The following is a 14,525-nucleotide window of genomic DNA, read 5'->3' as shown; positions in this document are numbered from 1 at the left end:
CAGGTGTTTCACACTTTCCTGAATTCTCAAGTCCAAGAAAAAAACAAAGGTAATGGATCCATTATATGATAAGGTTAAGAAAGAAATGGCAAAACTCCTGCCAGATCATTAGGACCCACATTCAAAAGAACTCCAATTACATCACAGCTACATTAAAATTGTATTTTTGTTTCAGTCCCTTTGAACATTCTCCTCACACTTCTGCTTAGAATAAGAAGTTTCTAAGGAGGCAATACACAGAAGCAGGAAGTAAGCTTGCAAAGGGGAACCTGGAAGTCATGATAGGCTGCCCCATACATCAAAACAACATAATAAAATGTACTTGCAAAGTGTCTCATAATGGCCTAAAATCACCCCCTGAGGCAGGAGCTAAACCCAGAGAAGCCAGTTAGACTTGAGTCTAAGCTTTGGGGCCTGAGAATTGTGGATGGTTTGTGAGCCTCAGATGAGCTCCAGAAACCCAAAGTTGTTGTTGAGGTGATATGGATATTGCTGATATATTACTGAACGAAAGCCCAGGGTGCACAATTCAGAGTTTATCCCCCACCACAACACTGTACCTAGGAGACCCAAAGCAAGGGCCCACAGCACTTCTCAGGGCCCATGCTACTTACGTGTTCCCAACAATAATCCATAGCCATGGGAAGGCCTTTCCATTCTCATCCCATGCCAGCGAGTCCCCAGCCTGGGTACCTTGGGTCTCTCTCTCCCTTCTGTGGCATTTGAGAATGAACTCAGTTTTCCACTGATTCTTATACATAGAGCAGAATCTTGAGGCCCACTTTTCTGTCCAGTCACAGATCTGTTGCTTGTCAATTAAAAAAAAAAAAAAAAGCAGAGTAATTCTACTTTCGATACATTATTATTAAGGGCATCCACATGAAGCTGTGAGACCATACCTCCTTGAACCATTTTTATTGTCCTTAGTATTCTGAAAGAGGGTTCCCAACACACATCTCACAGACCAATAGGCACTTGTATTTCTCTTCAATTATCTGTCTTTTCTTCAATATTTTATGCATGCATTTTTGAAAGTACAAATTGGCTGTAGAGTTCCTTTCCATTCACATTGGACTTTTTTTTTTTTTTTTGGCTGAGGTAAGTGGGGTTAAGTGACATGCCCAGTGTCACATAGCTAGGAACTATTAAGAGCCTGAGGCTGCATTTGAACTCAGGTCTTCCTGAGGACCGGGCCAGCACTCTATCCATTATACTATCTAGCTGCCCCTACATTGGACTTTTAAAAGTTAGGTCTCCTTCCTCAGCACAACTGTTGCTGGTTCTATCTTCATCATTTTAGTACTGAAAGATTGCCAAAATTCATCTCTTAAATGTTTTGGTAGGAATTTTGCCCATGTGATTCCTCCATGGCCTTACGTGGACACCTCGAACTTTGGTTTCCACAATCTAGAGAGCATGGTCAGCTCAAAACTTCTCTCTCACCAACTGAGACAATCACTAAGTGACTTGCCCAGAATCAGAGACACAGTGTGTTTCTGAGGCCACATGAAAACTCCGATCTACCTGACCCCAGGACCACTGCTCTGTCCACCGTGTCCACAAGCATTCTTTCTGAGGAGCCGTCAAACTATCCCACGTGAAAAGAGAACTGCTCCTTGTAAGTGATCAGAACCATTTCTCTAGGGTAGGAATTCCTGTAGGCAGAGGGGAGTGGGGACTGTGAGATTCTTGCTACTTTCTTGCAGGGTTGGAATACAGAAGGTGAACTTGTCTCCCAGAACTTTATCCAAAAGCGCTCTGACATTTTGAGGTAAGTTTTCTTAGAAACTAGATGCAAAATTCTCTGCAAGCATCCCTCTCCCTTCCTATCTTGCTGCAAATTTATCATACAAGAGATTTCTGGGAGGTGGGAGATCATGGCTTGGGCTGACAATGATTAAGCTAAGATGTGCCTGCCTTACTCCCAGAAAGTTAATACAACCCCATAATCGTTACCACTTGGGGATCATTACCCCCTATCTTGACTGACACTGGATTGATATTTTCAACCTCTCCCATTACAAGTGGAGCGAGGAGATCTTTCAAACGCAAAGAACATTTGACAGCCCTTGCAAAGAGATGCCAAGTGTGTTTGCTTCTTCTATAAATATTCCCAGGAGGCTGGACGCAATTCTCAAAAGAAGGGGCTTTGTTGCTGTAAAAGCAGAGGGACTCAAACAACATCATGGACCTGTTCAAAGGAGGCAGCCTGTGATGGGTATTTATAGAATGAAGCACAAGTTATCTCCCACATGGCGAGGTTACTCTTCAGCCTGCTGGGGACCCTCATTTTGCACCGTTTATCAGGACCCACATTTCCTTCTCTCACTGAATGGGATGCTGCATCATATGCACCACCTGTCGAGCGCCCCCACCTGGATGGTTGGGAAACCACAGTCTGTAATGGTGGTCCCTTGGACAACTGCCTAAAAAGAAACTAACACAGGCCCTATGGGGCCTAGTCCAGCTCTGACCAACGGGCTTTGAAGAGCATCCTGTACATAGATACTCAGCATTTCCATCAGCTTCTCATTCTCACAGCCCTGAAAGCATTGCATTTTGGGAAACTCATTACTATAAGCGAGAAATGAAATGACTACAGACCCGGTTTCATATCTGGATACCATTGCATCCTTCTTATGAAAGGGATTACTCAAAGTGGCTCAGAACCTCCACTTGGCTGATAGTTGCCCTGGATGGGGACCCTTTCCATTCCATTCCTGGGCTACCAATGTCCCTAAGATAAAAGCCGCCGCACCTTGTCTGTCACAAAGGAAAGGAGTGTAATTCCCAGTTATACACTGAAATGAGTAAATGGAGAAGAGGGAACCATGGCAGTCACTGCTAAGGGGGCCCATAGCTAAGCATACAAACTTCGGCGACAGAAGCACTTCAAGTTCCCTCCATGAGCTGGATTCCAAGAGCGGCTTATACCTCGGGTTCTCTTTGGATTTCCCAGGCCATTTACCTATGAATTTTCATAATTGCCCTCAATAAGTCCTCAATCAGTAATTTTACCTAAAATGTCTTAAAAGGTTAGCAAAGATAAGCAGGTTTGTTTTTTTTTCCCCAACTTCTTCCTAATGCCTCAGGTATTAAACCAAGAGCAAAGTGAGATCTTAAGATAGGATACACAGCCTTCAGGCTGGTTAGGAAAAAAAAACACATATAAATAGTGGATGGGAAAAACACAAGGAGCTAAACTCAGAGTTTTGTGCATGTGAGAAAAGCAGACTTCTCAACATTGTTGAAGAACCATTCTCTCTTTTCCATTGGGACTGCAGCTTCTTCTACAGGTGAGTTAGAGGAAACTTTGGGACCTTCTCTTTCCACTGGGGCTGATGTCTGGGGACATGGGCCAAAATGCAGAGCAGGAGAAATCAGGCATGTATTTTGGAAAGAATTCCATAGGGTTCTAAGCTTTTAGTTCTCATCCGTTATGTCACTCAATGAGAAATATTTACTAAAAAGAGATTATGGTATACAGAAAGGTCTATAAAAATTATGTGTAAATATGTAGGAATATATGAGACATACTAAGCCTAAAGAGGAAAAAAGAACGAGGAGACAGAGGAAAAGTGACCAACATTTAGAGGCAACGACTACAATCATATCCTCAATATCCATCATAACTAGTGTCCACTCTAAATTTACTCTCAACTTCTTTGACTTCCAAGTGAATAAAACATTGAAATTAGTCCCCTTTTCACTAACCTAATTACGCAAAGATATTGGACAGGTGTGGGAAGAGTGAAAGAGTTTTTGATATATTTTCAAGGTATGTATAACACAAATTTTGAATGTTTTTGAAATAGGCTCCAGCAGTCAGAAGAGTCTCTGAACATTATGTTAGCCGCAAAGGTAGCCACCATGAGACTATTCCTCTGTCTTGTTTCCCTTTGCTTGGGACTTTCATATTGTCTTCCAACAAGAAACACAAAACTGGACACTGAATGGGAACTGTTTAAGTCCACCCATGGAAGGAATTATGCTAAGGTAAGTGTTCATGTATTTTGGGAGAACCAGTAGGTCATACATGGATCTTTGCCTACCTCAAAGATCCGAGTGAGGGGATACTTCCTCTGAACTCTACTCAACTGAGACCTCTCTTTGCAGCACTGAGTTCAGTTTTTGGCAACCAAAAGGAGAAATCACTTAGACAAAAAAGAAATTTGACCATAAGATAGCTACTACAAACATAAGAAAAATTGAAACACTAACAAAGCCTGTTTAGTTGAAGTCACCCGGAAGCTGAAAGTCAAAAGAATTACAGTTATGACTGCCATGGGTGACTTCTAGAACATGTACTTATAGGAAGGCAATAATACGTCTTTCGCTTAGTTGCTTTTCTCCACAATATCAGCTTTAGACAACTGTTTGGAATGGGCAGATCTGAGATCTTCTTAATAAGTAGAAATGACCTACCAATGGATGTTATTGCAAAGTGGTTTGAACATATTAAATGGATCACGTGATGTGCAAGGAAAAAAAAAAGATTTTAGAGAAGACTATTTAGGTATGGATTGGATTAAATTAACCCCTGAGGTACTTCCTGGCCTAAGGTAGCTAATTCCATATCATAGAATTGTACATTGCAAGGAAAGAGAAGGCAATGGAAGGTGACTAACTTTTGACTTGCTTTTGAAGAGGCAATTTATGTTCGCCGTGGTACATACCCATGCATTGAAAATCATAGCAATGTGGTAGGGCACTCAGAACTCTAGTGCACAGAACTTATGGCCATGGGTCTATTACCATGACCCCTTTGGGTCTCAATTTTTTCATAGGAGGAAGATACTTTTAGGAGAAAAATATGGGAGAAGAACCTGAAGTTGATTGAAGAGCACAATGATCAGTATAAGACGGGGAACCATAGTTATTACCTGGAAATGAATGATTTTGGGGACAAGGTAAGTGTGTGATCAATTCATTAATTCAATAAACTTGTATCTAGCATCTATTATGCTCCAGGCAGTGTGCTTTTAGCACACTAAGGTAGCTGGGGAAACAAAGAGACAAAAGATAGGCCCTGCCCTCAAAGAGCTTCCAATATATTGGAGAAGGCCTCCAAACAAGGTAACCTAGAAGAGAATTGAGGACTTAAAAGACTGGAGGTCATGGTAAGGATGAAGAATAGTATTTTGTAAGGGAAAAGAGGAGAGGAGAAAAGCCAGTGGATGACAGTTATATAAGCGGTTTTCAGAATTGTGAAACATAAAAGGGCTCCTTGGTGGGAGATGGCAAAACTGAGGAAGTGATCATCTTAGTGTGAGGCTGATATGGAGGGAGGAACACCTCATGGAAGATGAGGAGGTGGAGGAAGTGAGTGATTAAGAAACTGGAGGAAACCTAAGTAAGGACATGGAAGTCCCATAGTATTGGAGCAGCAATTGGGGAGCAGAGCCAAACTGTATGCCAGGTATCAAACTTATCACAGAACGAAGCAGAGTGATTTAGGGGTGGAGTTTGTAGATAAAACTTACCAGCATTTTCAGTGGGTGGGAGTTGTGAATGGCAGCAGCCTCAGAGGAAGAGAAGTTCCCCAGTGGAGGAATTAGTGCTCTCTTGTGGTTTTCTAGAGGTCTTGGAGCAGCCTTCTTTTCAATAGAGTAATCATCAAAAGAATAACCAGGTGTTAATGTCCAAATTATTTATTATCTCTTTCCCTAGGCCCTGGGCTAGCTGGGTCTCAGTGGAGGAAATGCAGGATAGGCCACCAAGGTGATGTGAGATCAAATGAGTCTGAGTCCAAAGGTTTTTGCTTCAGCCTCCAGCCAATACAAAGGTGGATGAAGGAAACAATCTGTCTCTGCCCCCTTTGGCTGAGTTTGGCTTAGCTTATATGCAACACACTGAGTATAAACCAAACATTATATCACTAGGAAACCATTACTTATAAGAGTAAATCAATCATGCTGAATTTAGAGAACGATTAAGCACCATGCTAAACTAGACAACCATTGTCTCATCAATTCCACTGACTTAACATCTTGTAAGAATCCTTATTTCAGAGTTCTGGCCCATAACAGAGGAAGAAAAATGGGGGAAAAAAGACTGAGAAATCAGGAGTATTCCAAATCCCGTGCCCCAACCAATGGGTTAGGAAGAGTGAGGGAAGATGCAGCCAGTACTAGACAGGGGACTCAGGGGAGATGGGTTATCCCCCCCAATTACTTTCTCTGAAAACGAAGACTGATTCCGTGTCCCCCATGACCAAGTGTTCCATTCTTACAGACTGATGAGGAATTCAATGTCCTGATAAGCCGGCCCATAACACAGAGGACAAGAAGAAACGCCAAAATCCACTGTGATTCATCTTTACGTGACATTCCCCGATCAGTAGACTGGAGAGAGCGTGGCTTTTTAACACCGGTGGTACAGCAGGTATTCTCCGCCCCCCCCCCCCACCCACTTCAAGGGTTTCTTCTTAAGCACTGCATTTACTGAGCATATTTCCATTAAGAGCTGCCACCTTTGAACCTGCAAGAAACTGGGCCAGAAAATAGGGAGACTTCCAGCGATTTAGCACTGGACCCCGATCCTGGCCATGTCTCCTTCCCACTAAGTGATGAGCCATGGAGCAGAAGCCCCAAAGTCCTTCTCAGGAGACAGAAAACCACAACTCTTACCAGAATGTTAACTGCTTCTCCCTGATTCTTTTGTCTCCCAACCAATGTTGACCTGTCCTGTCATGGTCAGAGGCTTGCACTCACTCAGCCCCTCGGGAGCTTGACCACAAGGCTCAGTTAATGCTGTCTCTTCTTTCAGGGTAGCTGTGGCTCCTGCTGGGCGTTCTCAGCAGCTGGAGCTCTGGAAGGCCAGATCTTCCGGACAACAGGCAAACTTGTGGAACTGAGCAAACAGCAGCTACTGGACTGTACAGAAGGAAGTAGCTGTGCTGGAGGATTTGTCACCGAGGCCTACAATTCCCTCATAGAACAGGGAGGCGTTACCACTGAGTTCTGCTACCCATACCTGGGCCAGGTACATGAGGAAACCTTCTGTCCTGGGCACGGGGCTGGCCCATCTGGCCAAAGCTGGGGAAAGGCTAAGCCAGGGCTTGCTCCTTGTGCACAAGGCCAAGGGAAACCACTTGCTCCTAAAATCAAGAAAACGTTTGTGCAAGGGCTGAGGTTGTTTGTCCTTCCGTCTCCAAGAGGACCGTGACCTCGGGGAGCTGATGTCCCGATGTGCAAGGGAGCTGCACTGAAGGGAGGGATAATTTCTATAATTTAAGCATGCTCACGTAGCACCTAACTGCAACAATGGCAACAACCACCAGAAAACCCCGCAGAAAATTTGACAGAGACAGTAACTATGGCATTCTTTTTCACAAAATGCATGCAAGTCTGTAGTGAATAAAACAGGCATTTGGAAGTCCTGCCAATACCTGGATTGCCTTAAAATGCGTTTCCCCAAGGGTACAACAGCCAGAAACCCTTAGGCTTCCATGCTGTCTGCTGACTTGGCAAGCTTCTATTCAGTGAATAAAAGTGAGGTTTGGGATCTCTTCTCCTCCTCTGTATTATGGGAGGGCTCAGCATGTGGTGCAAGTCCTCACCACCCTGACAGAATGGCAAACTTTACTCTTTTATCCTTTGCAGACCAAGGGCTGGATATCCAGCCAGATGTTCCAGGGCCCCCTTTCCAGACACTTAACCTGCAGGTTAAGACAGCAAGCTCAGCTGGCTCCGACTCTCTGTTAAAATGTCACTAGATAATTGAGTTTTCCTCAGATTCCTGGAAATCCTGTCCTTCTGTTCATCCCCAACCTTTGCTGACTTCCTCCATGTGAATATCTCTTGCAGGAAAATCAGTTGTGCTACTCCACACCTACATGTCCACATTTTACATTGAGAGGTTATGAAAAGCTTCCCCCTGGAGATGAAGGAGCTCTGATGGAAGCTGTGGCAACCGTGGGGCCATTGTCTGTGGCGATGCACGCCACGCAGTCCTTCCGTTTCTATCGAGGAGGTAAGCCATCAGCCAGACTTGGTGTCAGTCAGATATGGTGTCCAAAAAATAAAGGCTCAACAGTGGCAGACTGAACTAAATAATACAATGTTGACCTAATGTCAGGTGCTATGCTTAGTGCTCTCTATAGGAATTGTCTTTCATTTGATTCTTCCAAAATCTCAGGAAGATGAGTACTATTATCGTTCCCACATTAAAAAGAGGGAACTCAGGCAAACACAAATAAGTGACTTGACCAACACCTCACAGCTAGAAAGAGTCCCTTTGCATTTAGGTTCTCCCAACACAAGCTCTGGTCTCCTTCCCTGAGCCATCTAACTCACCTAAAGTGCTCTTTGCTTGCCTTTTCTAGGACTCTTCCATGAACCAAGTTGTGACCCGAATCTTTTGAACCATGCTGTGGTGTTGATTGGATATGGAGAAGAAGAATCCAACAATAACTTTATGGAATTAGAAGAAAACTATTATATTTTAGATAAGTTAAATGACCAAGACCAACTTGGAGGCAGGAAATATTGGATTATTAAAAACAGGTATGGAAGGAGGAACATGACAAAGCTGTAGAATTGCCTTGTGAAGGAGGGAGGAACTTTGAGGACTCTTGTAGTCAGTGGAGTTTACCTACATTTAAGAACCTGGACATCCACTGGGATTTTTTATCTCAGTCCATGAGAAGCAGAGTGTCATATCTCTTTGACAGAGCTGGCTTTTTACCACTTGCTGTGCTTCACAATCTGGCACTGATTCCTTCTGAGCCTTGATAAGAAATTCCTCTTTCCCCTACCTCAGCTGCATTTGGGGATTGAGCCAATTTCCCACTTGCCATGTGGCTCAGGATATGCAAATCCAGTCTTTTCTATGATACCTTAGACTCACTGTCATTATACTCTCAGAAATGAAGACAAAGTACAAGCCATACACCTTCATTTGCAAGGTTAATTCTCCTAACAGCTATCCATGTTATAATTCAGATCTTTTTGCTTTCAGCTTTGGTGAGTCCTGGGGCGAAAATGGCTACATGCATCTTGCAAGGACCGGGAACAACCACTGTGGTATTGCATCTGATTCCATCTATCCTGTTCTGTAAGCTGATGGAGAGATCACTCCCTGGATCTGTCTTCTGGGCCCATAGAAGAAGAAATTCTGTTAGCATTCACCAGTGAGATAAGACTCTAATATCCAAGATCAAGTCTTGTCAGCCTAACAAAGTACTTTCACAACTGCTTCTTATTGGTTTGCTACCAATGTTGGATCCAGGTGTGAGCTATGCTAACATTCTGTGTAATAAAGCAAATATTTTATTTTTTATTTTTTGTTCAATTTTTTGGGTGAGGCAATTGCCCAGGGTCGCACAGCTAGGAAGTATTACGTGTCTGAGGCTAGATTTGAACACAGCTCCTTTCCACTCCAGGACCAGTGCTTCAACTACTGGGCAATTCAGCTGCCCCTAAAACCCATTTTTAAACAGCACTGGGGGTTTTCTTTCTCTCTGCATTGCAGCTAAAAGGGTTGATATCCAGCAGATGAAAATCTTGAAAGTTCTTCTAAGAGAGAAAGCAATATAGCTATATTGAGCTTCATTGTTTATTAGAGCATCTTAGCCATGAGAGGACCACAACATTCTCAGTGTTTCTAAATGGAAGCCAGAAGATTAGCATCCCTGAGATGTACCTGCTTACCAGTACTCCAATACAATTTGGTATCAAGAGAGGAAGATTCCTATTCCATAATCCACATGCAAGTACCAGCAATCTTCTATATTTCAACCAGCCTCTTTCTTCAGGTCCAACTTGCCTAGTCTCCTCCATGAATACAATATATCCTTTGCCACTGATTTGCACCTCAGTCACTCTCATACAAATGGCATTTGACACATTCAAAAATCTGTCTCTCTCATCACATCATGTAGCGAAACAATGGGGCTTCTCTCACTATAGCAAATTAAGTAATAGTAAATTCTTCATGAACATTTTTAATCTTTACTTATAATAATCATGATTGCACACAGATCATTTGATATTTATTTAGCATCTACTATGTGCCTGGTGACAGACAGATATTGGTTTAAAAAGAACAGCTTCCCTATGATATTCACCATAACATCCATTATTTTAAGTCCCTACTTAATCTTTCAAATGCATGATTTTTCCTCCTTTTATTCTGTTACAAATCACTCTATATGTTCACCTAACTTTTTACTCAAATCACAACACACTAGCCTAATAACTAGAAATTTAACTACCAAGATTTACCTTGATTTAGATCAAAGCATCCTCACCCCAACCACCATTCCCACACCTAAAGTACTCTGGGAATAAATGAAGACACATACTCAGACATTCAGTGTTCATGGTAAGCCTATGAGAAGGGCAATCTTCATAATCTTCATATGGCTATATATATATATATAAAACTATTCAATACTGGAAGAAATCTAGACTATAGTCTTGGGAGGGTTGGCGTTTCTGCCAGTCCCTTACAACTTTTCTGCGGAAAGGAAAGAAAAATTTGCCCTTTATACAAGGGAGTGAAGAGATACTTAGATTTGAAAAAAAGAATAATGAAAAAAGATTTAAGTTCAGCACAAGGGAACACAATGGAGCTGAGCCTGAAGCAGAGTATAAACAGAATTTGAAGGAAATGAGAAGGCCAGAATCTACAAAGAGATTGAAGACCATCTTTCTATATCCTTCCTGCTGCTTCCTTCTCCAACTGTCTTGTGAGTTTACTCAAAGTCTTTTCATAATCTTGTTATTGAAGCTTAGATGGTAACAAATTAAGGAAGCAAAAATTATTTGATAGGGATTTTCACAATGGAGTAGCAATGTAGTTTTGGAACCTCAAATATTGCTTACAATGGAGCTAAACTTCATGATGCATTCATAACTAATTTTGCTTTTAATGCTTTACAAACATTTTTTCTTTTTCTTTTTATTGACAAAACAAAGATTTATAACAACCCTGCACCAAGCAGGTTTATAGGTGCCATTTCCCCCAGAACTAAAGATTACACGGTGTTTCTTTCTCATGTGTTGATAATCCTTCCAACATATTTTACACGTTGTCATCATTATAATATCTGTTAAAAGTACATAGTGCAGAGAAAGTCATCTAACTAGAATGAAGGAACTGACCACCCCGACCAAGCTTGGATCCTTCTCTGACATGGTTCTGCTCTATAATTAAGCCATTCTTTCAACTCAGATAATACATGCAGAACTGTCACAATGCACTGTGACTTTTTTTCAATGAGATGACACTTCTGTCCTACTAAATTGTCTCTATGTTCTTAGTCCATGACCAGAAAGTCATGGTCCAAACCCTATGTTGCAATATGGCTCATATAAATTTTTGGGAAATACAAGGTGTCTTTTGAAGCAGGCTAATTCCCAAAGAATTTACCAAAGAACCAGGAGAAATGTGATATATTTATCCAGTTCTTCATGTTCTGGATAAGCTAATTTGATGGCTAGAGGCAGAACTGAAAACTGGTCTCAGGAATCTGCTTATCACTGAGGACCTTATCCACAACAATGCTACTGCCAGAACACTTTAGAACCATTGACAGACAGATAGTCAGAACAGTAGCATTTTAAGGTTGGTGTGTCTCAGGATTACTAATACCTCTTCATTAACATCTAAGGGAAGAATTATTATTATGTTTCTAGGCCAGAAGACTTTTATAATGATGGACAGACAGATTGTTAGAACGATAGCTCTCTAAGGTTGGGAGGGGAGAGGGACGGACTTCAGAATCACTGACTCCAAAGCCAGAAGACATTAGAATTGTTACAACAGAAGTTCTCTAGGGTCCTCTGACCTTAAAATTATTCCTGTTTCCCCTAGAAGCTATATTCCTTCAAAACCACAAACAATAAAAATAAGACACGACTTACTCTAAGCTCTCTTTGCCCTAGTATTGTGAATGTTCAACGGCATTGTCCAGACACTTAAGGCACATGTATGTCCTATTGGGGACATCAATTGGCTCTTTAATACAAAATCAAACCTGAGCTACCTTCAAGTGGTCTCTATGTCACTGAGACATATTTTTCTCAATTGTAAAATTGGCAACTTTAACGCAGGAATGATCTCAGATGTCAGTTTCCTCTAAAATATTCTTGAGGAGTTGCCTCTCCTTTTCAATTTTGAATTTTGGTCAATTCAATACATACTATGAGAGCAGATTTCACTTTGGAACAGCACAAATTGTTCCTTCTTATTATGGAGCCAACAGCTCTATCTTTGAAGCTTTACTCAACACGATGACCAGCAGAAAAGCAACCCAAGTTTGATTACTTTCCCACATGAGTATTTATCAGAAGGCACCTATGCTGTCCACACATCTTATTCTTAATATTTCAACATTCCAGACGACATCAACTAAACAAACTGTATATGAGTTTGGAAACCAATCACTCTGGTAGTATACATCCACTAGTCAAATCTCAGTTTTTCAGTTCATTCTCCAGTGTATCATGAATAATTGAACATAATGATATGGTATCATCTGAGTTTTGGGTTCTGGCTATGTCTACCACCTAGTGCATTCTGAAAGAGGAGAAAATATCCCATGGCTCAGAATAGTTCCTTCCTCTTGTGTACTTCCACAAAGTCACCTATTCCCAGGCTTGAAGTGTTCTTCTCCATATCATATAAAAATTTCAATGAGTAGACTATGATCTCCTTCTTCTCCATCATTCTCTAGTCTTTCTTAATAGTTTGAAAGAGTTTTAAGTTACTCTGTGTTGAGGAGAGATTCAGTCAAAGTTCCTTCTTCAGTGAAAAGCTCTTTTGTTTTCCACAAATTTACCCAGTCACTAAAAGATTCAGCCCCAGTTTGTAACTGTGCTTCCCATTTTGCATAAGATTAAGATCATTACTGATTTTCAAGTTCTTTGCCTACAACAGTTTCCATCAAGATTCTTCTTACTATGGGAAAATTTAAAACTGTTAGAGCTCAGAAAGGATTCCTAAAGATTGCATGTCGCAGTTCCATGTTCTTGGTCTCCCAAAGTATTTGCATGTTTGAGCCTGTACGCAAGTCAAGGGGCAAAGTTTAATTGTAATGCCTTTTGAAGCAGGCTAATTCCCAAAGAATTTACCAAAGAACCAGGGGAAATGCGATATATTTATCCAGTTCTTCATGGCACAGATAAGCTAATTTGATGGCTAAAAGTAGAACTAGGAACTGATCTCAGGAATCTACTTATCCCTGAGGATCATATCTACAACTATGCTACTGCCAGAAGACTTTAGAGCCCTTGACAGGCATAGTCAGAACAGTAACATTTTAAGGTTGGTGTGTCTCAGGATTACTAATATATCTTCCCTCAAGTCTAAGGGAAGAATTATTATTATGTTTCTAGGCCAGAAGACTTTTATAATGATGGACAGACAGATTGTTAGAACGATAGCTCTCTAAGGTTGGGAGGGGAGAGGGACGGACTTCAGAATCACTGACTCCAAAGCCAGAAGACTTTAGAATTGTTGACAGACTGTTACAACAGAAGTTCTCTAGGGTCCTCTGACCTTAAAATTATTCCTGTTTCCCCTAGAATCGATATTCCTTCAAAACCACAAACAATAAAGATAAGATATGATTTACTCTAAGCTCTCTTTGCCCTACTATTGTGAATGTTCAACGGCATTGTCCAGACACTTAAGGCACATGTATGTCCTATTGGGGACATCAATTGGCTCTTTAATACAAAATCAAACCTGAGCTATCTTCAAGTGATCTCTATGTCATTGAGGCATATTTTGCTCAATTGTGAAATTGGCAACTTTAAATCAGGAATGATCTCAGATGTCAGTTTCCTCTAAAATATTCTTGAGGAGTTGCCTCTCCTTTTCAATTTTGAATTTTGGTCAATTCAATACATCCTATGACAGCAGATTTCACTTTGGGACAGCATAAATTGTTCTTATCTATTATGGAGTCAACATCTCTATCTTTGAAGCTTTACTCAACATGGTGACCAGCAGAAAAGTAACCCAAGTTTGATTACTTTCCCACATGAGTATTTATCAGAAGGCACCTATGCTGTCCACACATCTTATTCCTAATATTTCAACATTCCAGATGACAACAACTAAACAAACTGTATATGAGTTTGGAAACCAATCACTCTGGTAGTATGCATCCACTGGTCAAATCTCAGTTTTTCAGTTCATTCTCCAGTGTGACACCCACAACAGAACACAATGCTATGGTGTCATCTGAGTTCTGGGTTCTGGCTATATCTAATACCTAGTGCATTCTGGAAGAGGAGAAAATATCCCATGGCTCAGAATAGTTCCTTGCTCTTGTGTACTTCCACAATCATAGTACAGTCATAGGAAACATACTTTCATATTAGTTTTGTATATAAGAAGAGTCAGCATAAAAGGGAAAATCCATGAGAAAGAAAAAGAAAAATATTTGAAAAGTGCTTCAATCTGCAGTCATAATCCATAGTCTTTCTTTGGATGTGGACTGCATTTTCCAACAATATTTCTGATTTTTATATACATTTCTTCTTTCACCATCCTATATAGGCTTACTATTT

The 14,525-nt window shown here is 41.1% G+C and overlaps 1 protein-coding gene across 1 annotated transcript; it reads left to right on the top strand.

The window, feature by feature from the left end:
* Window positions 1-7,265: 7,265 nt before the first annotated feature.
* On the top strand, window positions 7,266-9,776 carry LOC127546810 (cathepsin L2-like). The gene is made up of 5 exons (XM_051973752.1): window positions 7,266-7,311; window positions 7,605-7,666; window positions 7,809-7,974; window positions 8,327-8,507; window positions 8,962-9,776. Exons 1-5 carry the CDS (start codon window positions 7,266-7,268, stop codon window positions 9,059-9,061), a joined length of 555 nt encoding a protein of 184 aa, XP_051829712.1. The 3' UTR covers window positions 9,062-9,776.
* Window positions 9,777-14,525: the final 4,749 nt, after the last annotated feature.

The sequence above is a fragment of the Antechinus flavipes genome, chromosome 2, assembly GCF_016432865.1.
Source record: "Antechinus flavipes isolate AdamAnt ecotype Samford, QLD, Australia chromosome 2, AdamAnt_v2, whole genome shotgun sequence".
In the NCBI taxonomy this organism is placed as follows: Eukaryota; Metazoa; Chordata; class Mammalia; order Dasyuromorphia; family Dasyuridae; genus Antechinus; species Antechinus flavipes.
Note: the sequence above shows the minus strand (reverse complement) of the source record. Positions and strands in the feature narration are given on the sequence as shown.